The 9,087-nt window shown below is 37.6% G+C and overlaps 3 protein-coding genes across 3 annotated transcripts in view; 2 read left to right on the forward strand and 1 right to left on the reverse strand.

The window, feature by feature from the left end:
• Positions 1-678: 678 nt before the first annotated feature.
• Positions 679-5,942, forward strand: CBG05891 (the record flags this gene model as incomplete). Its single annotated transcript, XM_045235515.1, is given in 21 exon segments — positions 679-741; positions 785-1,201; positions 1,247-1,489; positions 1,503-1,613; positions 1,654-1,741; positions 1,792-2,054; positions 2,250-2,345; positions 2,391-2,578; positions 2,632-2,857; positions 2,944-2,987; positions 3,746-3,999; positions 4,032-4,145; positions 4,190-4,471; positions 4,516-4,590; positions 4,635-4,955; positions 4,999-5,112; positions 5,159-5,284; positions 5,332-5,454; positions 5,511-5,639; positions 5,687-5,751; positions 5,799-5,942. The coding sequence occupies 21 exon segments, from the start codon at positions 679-681 to the stop codon at positions 5,940-5,942; spliced, it is 3,486 nt and encodes a 1,161-aa protein (XP_045093132.1).
• Positions 5,943-6,010: 68 nt separating this feature from the next.
• Positions 6,011-7,256, forward strand: CBG05889 (the record flags this gene model as incomplete). Its single annotated transcript, XM_002633131.2, has 6 exons — positions 6,011-6,265; positions 6,310-6,405; positions 6,449-6,554; positions 6,765-6,892; positions 6,943-7,071; positions 7,125-7,256. 6 exons carry the CDS (start codon positions 6,011-6,013, stop codon positions 7,254-7,256), a joined length of 846 nt encoding a protein of 281 aa, XP_002633177.2.
• A 106-nt stretch (positions 7,257-7,362) lies between these two features.
• The window catches only part of CBG05888, a gene marked incomplete at both ends in the record, with an annotated part of 3,590 nt that continues 1,865 nt past the window's right edge, over positions 7,363-9,087 (reverse strand). The window contains 2 exons of the mRNA XM_002633130.1: positions 7,363-7,795; positions 7,866-7,963. Of these exons, the coding sequence (XP_002633176.1) occupies positions 7,363-7,795; positions 7,866-7,963 (531 nt within the window). The remainder of the gene's footprint in view (positions 7,796-7,865; positions 7,964-9,087) is intronic.

Below are 9,087 nucleotides of genomic sequence, written 5' to 3' on the forward strand. Positions count from 1 at the left end.
ATATATAAAGCACATGTCCACGATTCTGATTCTATTCTTTGTTTATGTCTTGTTTTGAAAAATACCCATTAACTTGGGCGCAACCCCTCAAACCATAATATTCTTCAGTCTAGGAATTCCCTTTTTTTATTTGTTCTTCCTCCACAAAAAGTGACAAATCTGTGACTTGCAGTTGATGTGTTGGGTGATAATTTCACACCTTTCTTCTTCAAAAAAGCCATCAAAAAAATCATAGAATTTGTGCAATCAACCCATCATTATAACCCTAGTTCTTGTTCAACACCTTCGAATACCTGCCAAAAGTCAAGATCAAAAAATGTGTCTTTGGAAGAGAAACATCACCATCATGCAACAGTAAAAGAAAAAGGAAAACGCATTAAAATTTTAATGTCTCCATTGATAGTGTCCCAATAATTACTCGGAGACAGCGGTACCCGGAGGAGCATTATCATTCTCACCTCTATTTTTATATTTCCACTACCGAATTCCGGCATTTTTCTTCTCTACCATTTTTCGTTCTTGATCTCCGGAGAAGATTGAAATAGAATGGGAATTCAAAAATGGGGAAAACATGTCAGTTTGTTTTGAGATTTTCAATGAGATTACTGTACTCTCAATTTTCAGATTCATTATTTTTGCACTATAACCTTGTACCTGATTTTCATACTTTGTATATTTATGAACTTTTATGTCCTTCTGAGTAGAGAAGATACGATTTACTATTTGAGAATCTATCACTTGGTGAGTCCCAATCTTCTCATATGTTCGTCATTCTCATTTTCAGATTGTTGCTCTTTTGATGTTTTGTTGTGGTATTATTGAAATCGAATTTTTATGGAGAACCAGAAAACTTCCAAAACTTGATGAACCTCATGAAATCCCTGATCCGGCTTTGATTGGAGCAATAGCTCTGACTCTTGGAATAATGTTGGGCTATTTGTACTTTATTGTTTTCGATTACGCTTTTCAAAGTTGTGACAAATTAGTTGATGCTCTATATCCATCGGAATTATTTATCGAAGCAATTTATGATGTTTTGATGGCAACTTTTTCTGGATTATCATTGGTTTACATACTCCACAGAAGGTTTTATGGAGCTATTAGTTCTAATTTGGATAAAGTAGGGCGGCTTTTCATCAATATTACATTTGCTGTTGTTTGGATGAAGGTGGTCATTTACAAAGGATATTTGAGTCATCAGGTATTTAAAACAAAGATGTTCTGAATCTTATCACTTTCATTATAGGAACTATGCCAACGAAAAGAGCTTGAAGGCTACTGGTGTCCTGTTATCAAACGACACTATGAATGTAATCCAGCTTCGGAACTTCATGGAACTCAAAAAATGTGGTATTACATTAACAAAGGACTTCTCTCATCTTCTATCATCTCATGTGCTTCCGAATTCTTCCCGATTCTACTTGTAACACATTGGCTTGCTTGTGGAGGAGCTGAAGAGAGAGCAGAGGATATTGAAAGGAGGATGAAGGTATCTGACGGAGATTTCGGAATATTTCAAGTTGAATTTCCAACCAATATTTTTTTCAGAGAAAAGAAGGTGTTCGTGGAATGCTTCGAGAATTCATGAAAGATGTATCTCGAGTCTACGTGGAGCATAGTGCTCTAGAATCTAAGCCACTGATCATCAGCAAGTATCTCGTTTGGTTTTTTATTCTTATCACACCGATTGTCATGATTATGTCCACACTCAAATGGCTCTTCTACTTTTACTACACTATAGGTATTGCCAGATGATCTTGAACTTTGAAATTGATTCTGATCTTTTTCCAGACTTTGATGATTTGGTGAATGAACATTATATGACCAATGACTATATCAATTTAGCTGCAAACGTTTGTCAGGTTTTCTTCTTTGGAGCGGTGAGTGCCCTTTCAATATATTTTTGCAAGAGTTCTGTGAATTCTCTGAAATTTCAGTTGTACGCCTTCTCCACAACCATCGCTAACGAACGTCTTGATGCTCATCACAAAGCACATGCCAGAGGAGACATTTCCATTTTATTCGGATGTTGTGTCGTTCTTTTCATCAAATTGGTATGTTTCTCTAAATTTTCAAAAATCATGACTCCGTTATCAACTCGGCACACTTACAGGGTCATTTTATAGGTGTGATTTTTTGGGCTCCGTTGACAGTCGTGACCTAGTTTTTTAATAGCGTAGATAACAGAAACCATTTCCTGTTTCTGAACTTTGGAAAGACCACAAAGCAAAAAAAACACTTTCTTACAGATTTTGCAATCTGTGGAAATCGAGTATCAGAGAATCGACAACTTCATTATTCTATCAGATGCAATCATTCAAAATGTCAATCTTGTAATGGTGCAAGTGGGTAAAAAAAGTCAATAAAAACGAAAAAAAAAGGAATTTCAGGCGACACAATGGCTACAGTATTTTGCAGTTCGCCGGTTACTTGCACTTTCAGATAAAGATTGTATTGCAACTAAACGATTCCTACCGCTGGCATTCCTCGCGGGTCTTTTGCTTGCATGGATTCATTTTGGTGTCACATTTTTCGAAACTTCACTTATCAAATATCAATTGACAGATGAGAAATTTCCGTGAGTCTTCAAAAAAAGAAGTTCGTCAACCTCAAATTTTCTATTTATTTCAGGTTCTCAAGTACGACTCTCATTTGTATGATATTCACACAAACCTTGTTCCCAGCTGACTATCTTTTTGCATTCACTGTCTCTGGATGCTATCTAGAATTCCTTCAGAGATATCTAAATATGGGATACTTCCAGCTCGGAGAGCCAAGAGTAAATGTCACCCATGGGCATGGACATGATCATGATCACGATCATGGTCATGGTTCAGTGGATCACGAAAACAATGAGGTGAGTTGGAGTAATCAACATTCTGGGAAAATACAATCTTGTTCAGGAAGATCATAAAAGTAAAATCGCATCAATGCTGTATGCAGCAAGTGTGTTGCACAGAAAACGATTCGAGGAGCGAGGGAATAGCGTAAGAAACTTTGGTTTGAGATTTTGCGAAATTTCCGGATTTCTTTCAGACTTCATCATCAGAAGTGTCTCCCAGAAGTACAGTATCTTCAAAAGAAGACTGAATCCACAAATCAAAAGATCTCATGTACAACTTCTTTTAATATGCATCCGTACCGTTGAAGCTATTTTCTGTAATAAAATTTTCTTTTCACTCTGAACAAAAATTTTTGGCTTTCTTCTCTTTTTTCTGAGTATTTGGAAATTCATCATCGTCAGCTCTGTGATTTTTAATTCACTAGTAAATTTGAACTGATTCTCGAATTTCCTAAAAACAAAACCATTCGAGAAAAGGTTGTGAATCGAAAATGAGGATTCAGTTGCCAAATGTTGCTTTTGTTGCTGTTTGTTCCAGTTATTTTTTCTCAGGTAATCGTTTGATTTTTGAATTAGAAACTGGAAAAATCATCACTGGAAACATAATAAGGACGTTTGCCTTCGAGAAGATTACGTTTTCGTTTCACTGGAAGAAACTGCAATCACAGTATTTCCTCTAATAGAAGCCCACCCAAACCGTCAACTTTAAGCTCAATTATCTAGACTCCTGCGAAAAAACATCAAAATGTTGTCAACAAATTAAAAATTGTTCATATTATGATAAATAATTTATCAGTTGACATACTTCGGATATCTTTTACAGGAATCGAAATAATACAGCTTAAAGTTGACGGTTTCGGTGGACTTCTAATAGAGGAAATACGGTGACCCACTATCCTTTAGACGGACACCCCGTATGATTGTGGTGCTCATGGGTATTGTTATCCTGCCAATCGAACATCTGCCACAACTTGTTCCGGATGCACCTGCTCCGATCAATCAACACAAACATCTGATACAGTTTGCACCGGCCCAACCAGCTGCTCTCCGAGCCCTTGCACTATTTCCAACCAACAATGTAATATTGTTGATGACATTCCAACATGTACATGTGCTGCTGGGTACACTGGAACTGACTGCACCATGCGTAAGAGCTAGTGTCTAGTTTCTGAGGAAATAATTGTTGCAGTGACAAGTGACCCGTGCTCCCCCCAACCATGCTTACAAAACGGAGTTTGCTCATCGTCAGGAGGAACTTATACGTGTGCATGTGCTACTGGTTTCTATGGAGAACAGTGTCAATGTACAGTAGTTATAAAATTTGAACACGATTTTCTTTTTAAACAGATTCTGGAGATCCATGTACGGGATATTGCCAAAATGGCGGAACTTGCTCACTCATATTCAGTGAGACTACTCCTTATTGCCAGTGCCCTTTTGATTACTATGGTGCAACTTGTGGAACTGCTCGAAGTGTTCAGACATCCTATGTCGGATGTTATGATGATTCATCTGCCACATTCACTGATTATTACGTTTATTCAACTACTATCACGAAAGGAAATGATTGTAGAGATGCATTGATCACTTACCGGGAAGCAAATCCAACATCGAACTACGCTTACTCTAGTATGTTACTACTTTTCCGACTTCCAATGATAACAAGTTTTCAGCAATGTCTGGCACCAAAGGAGAATGCCTCTTCTCCACTACCAACACTCTCACGGATCCTCCTAATGCTGGATTACGTAAGCATCTCAACATTTGATCTCTCACTTTTCTGGATTTTCAGTTGGTGGACTCCTTGCTGCTCTACTTGCCACGTGCTCATATTCTGATATGAATTCCGGATCTGCATCCGTTTTCTCTCTCAACGATGTCTGTACTCCTGGTCCGTGTGGAGATGCAGCTGGGAATGGAAAGTGTATTCAAACCTCCGCATCAGCTTATAGCTGTCTCTGTAATCCTCTGAAAACTGGAACAACCTGTCAAAATGATGCTACATTGACTCCATGTGCATCTGTGGACTGTGGAGTAGGAACCTGTGGAATAACAGATGATCAGATTGGAAGCTATTGTTTGTGTGCCAACACAAACCAGACTGTTGCTTGTGGTAGAAAGATCTCTCGTGAAGTAGAATGAAATCATGATTTCAGTGGGGGATCCGTGCACTACAAAGCCTTGTCTTTACGGAGGAACATGTACAGACTTGGGAAACGGAAGATATTCCTGTGCTTGTTTAAACTTGTACACAGATACCAATTGTGAAAGTATGGAGGTCTGTGATATGAAATATGAATACAAAGACTTTTTCAGCATTCAATCCATGTTACATTGATAAATGTGAAAATGGAGGAACATGTATTCCAGCGTACGATCTTCTGGATTCCACATTCGTCTGTCAATGTACACCAGACTGGAAGGGCACTTATTGTGAAGAAGGTTTAATTCTCAAAAATTCTCGCATTCTGACTTTCGACTAACTTTAGAAAGATTCTACTGCGATGAGACTCCTTGTCAAAATGGTGGAGAGTGTGAAGATATAATAGGTCCTCCTAATAGTTATAACTGTACTTGCACACCGCAATGGACTGGAACCAACTGCACAACAGGTGAACGCTATTTAATTTTTTCAAAAACCTTTCAAAAAATACCTCTTGAATTTCAGATGTTGATGAGTGTGCCGAAGATACAACTCTCTGTAAAACGAAAGATCCCGATGCCACTTGTGTGAACACAGATGGAAGTTATTATTGTGTTTGTGGTCCGAATATGTTTGGAAAATCTTGTCTATTCAGTGAGAAAACTAGAACCAAGTGTAAAGAACTAAAGTTTTGATTTCAGATAAAATCATCTACCAAATTTTGAACGCAACTTACGGAAACTTGGGACCAGATGAACTGGATGAGGTGAGGCGAGATCAGATAATGATTTACTTCAGTGTTTTTATTCACAGATGGCACAAGAATTAACAAATGATCCAACGCTGGTTCGTGATATCGTTCCATTTCTGATTGGAGGATATAGTCAGGAAGTGAGAGAAAGTCTGTCGTGGACTGCCAAGATATGTTCTTATGGGTTGCATATGAACAGCAGTTGATAGATTTGAAGTTGATATGATAAGATTAAACCCAAAATAACTTTGGATATTTCAGTTCAAACTTTATAATGTGGAATGACAAAGTGCTGGGGAATTGCTTCACATTCAATCACATGAACTCTTTATTTCAATATAAAGCGAGGGCATCTGGATATGCAGGAGGATTGGAAATGCAGATGAATGTGAAACAATCGGAATATCTTCCATGGACAGAAACAGCTGCAGTTATGGTTTTTACATCTACGTCGAAGGAAGTAGTGACGTCAGAATCGGTTCGGATCAATACAGCTCCACATTTTGAATCGAGAATTGCAATTAATCGAGTATATGTTTTCGAGAAAAAAACTAAATATGTTTATATGTTCAGAAAGATTATCATCGGCTAGGTGGAAGATATGGTAAGTGTGTAAAAGCAATCAAAGAGGTCAAGTCGTATTATTATGATGGAGATTATACAACGGATGTGAGTACCTATATTTTGAAACCTTACAATGTGATCGTTCTAGGGATGCCTGAGATCCTGTTACCAGGACGTTGTTGAGGAAACTTGTCAATGCATGGATCCACGATACCCGATGCCCTCAGACGGAATATCGTGCAATATTTCTCAAAGTATCTTTTTAAAGATTTATATAATTTTCAAAAATAATCAAACATTTTTTTTAAAAGCCAGTCTGTTTCTCGCGCCTCTGGCGCTTTAAGCAGCTAGCTGGTGCGTCTTCGGCGCGATTTAACTTGTTTATTTTACTGTTAGTCGCTTCGAAAGAGACACAACTTCATTAATTTATTATAAGAATGATAATAACATAGTAATGTTTTTAGAAACATGCATTGACAATCTGGTTGACACCAAGGGAGACCCATCGAAGTGGCCTCAATGTTCCTGTCCTTTGCCATGCTCTCAAACAGTTTATACGTCAAAACTATCCAGACTTCCTTATGTTAACAAAGTTGGCTTAGTTGCTAACTTCTAAACACAATTTTTCTAAAAATATTTCAGATCATTGACTGTGAGCAGTCATTCATCAACAAGGCTGCCTGTTATGAGAAGTATTTCGACTCTGTGGTGCTTAGAATCGCTCTGCCAAAATTGGATTATATGATTTACAGTGAGACACCAGCCATGGATGTATGAAGATGAAATCTTACTCGAAGTTTAAATTTAAAATTTGAAATTTCCAGCTAACCAAATTCATGTCTTATCTCGGTGGTATTCTAAGTATTCTGATTGGTGTCTCCATCGTTTCCTTCGTCGAGCTATTCTTCCTGTTTGTCCAGCTGGTCGTCATTCTTCTGTTCAACAAACGACTATAAAATATTATTTTTATTCATTTGAATCTCTCTTTGGAATGTTCGATTTGTTGCGTTTTGCTTGTAAAGTTATATACAAAAAAGGAATAAATAAAACAGGGAGCAGTTATCACATGTAACATAATGCTAAAATTAAAGTTGCAATTATTCCAAAGGAGATAATACATACAATTGTCCAAAGTAACTGTGCAAATCCGGCACAACAAATTCTAGAACACCAAGTCTTCCGCCTTCGTGGATCACCTGATTTCATCTTTCTCCTCATTTGCATTTCAGGATACTGTAGATGACCTGGCATCATGACCATACTAGGTTGCTCAAAATGGTTCATTCCTATTTTAGAAGCAGCTGGATATGGGAGGAACATTGGTTGAGGTGGTGGAGGAGCAGGCATGTAATAGAGAGGCATTGCGTACTCTCCGATTCGACTATCACATCGGCCATCAATCATTGACATTCTGTCTCCGTGTTGTGGTGGAGGCATTCCGTAGACAATCATTGGGGTTGGAGCTACGAACGAGGCAGATCGAGAGATCGGATGTCTAGAATTTACGATATTTTGGGAAAGAAGATTCAAAGAATCGAAAGAAGTCAGTCCAATAAAATACTTACCGTTGCATTGGGATGGAACAATTTGGCGGATAGTCATGCTGATGTTGCTGATGCTGTTGTGGTGGCCAGTCTTGTGAAGTTGAGAAATCTGTTGTTGTCTGAAATTTCGCACTTTATCCCTGACTCTCCTAAATTCTTCTAATTCTTACAACAACAGGTAGATTCTCAGTTTTTGGGATCGTTTCGTTGAAAATCTTATTGAATTCAGCATAGGAATAAGTGGATGCCATATCAGGGAGTATGGAAAGAGCACAAAAACCCAAATACGACAATCAATAAAGAGATGAATAAAGGAGAAGGAGAAGCGGGAGCTTAGAACAACAATGAGAAACTGTCATCTCGGCGGGAATAGAGAGAGGAAAAGAAGAGGAATAAGGACAGGAGGAATCGAAGCAAACAACCTGAACCTCTTGCACACCTATTCTTCTCCTTTTATCACAATCCACTTGTGTAGTATTACTCTCAATATGGGTGGTGTGAAACGGATAGTTGCTTTGATTAGAAAAAGGGACCAAACTTTGAAGAAGTCTGGAAATTCTGAAACTACGAAAGAACCAGAAATACTTTCTTCAAAAAATAATACAAGGGATGTTGACTGTTTCCATAAAAAAAAATAGATAGATACGATAATGACGGTTGAAATTTGAAGAATTTTTTTCGCATGTATAGAAACAGCTCGAATTGATGATTTCATGTACCATGTAGCATTTATTTCAGTTTCACCAGATGTCTGAATTTTCTGTACAAAAATTATGAATATTCCAGAAATTAGTCAAAGTTATAGAAAATGTTTATTTGATGGATCTGAAAATGACCTTGAACAAAAAAAGGTGGACAAATTAAAATTGGACAGTGTGGACAGTTGGGACAGTGGTAGTAGTTTGGTCAAATCCGGGTGACAACCAATCTTCCTGCATTTTGAACTTCTTGTTGCTCTGTTCCTTCTTTTCTTCTACAGGTACAGAATCGGTTTGTCTCCCGATTTTGTACTTTTTTAAAGGAAAAAGTGGTCACGCCAAATTCAATTATTATTTGAATTGTGCCACGAGGTACAAAATAGGTAGGCATACCGATTCTGTACCTAGTGAAACAATTCAAATTTTCTCTGATTTCACGTGTCTTTTTGTGGATTTTGAAATATTACTCATGAAATCCGATTTTGAACCAATTTTTTGATCGACACTAACTTTCTACAATACGCTTATTTGAGTGAGAGTGATAT

Source organism: Caenorhabditis briggsae (genome assembly GCF_000004555.2).
Source record: "Caenorhabditis briggsae complete genome, chrIV, whole genome shotgun sequence".
Classification (NCBI taxonomy): domain Eukaryota; kingdom Metazoa; phylum Nematoda; class Chromadorea; order Rhabditida; family Rhabditidae; genus Caenorhabditis; species Caenorhabditis briggsae.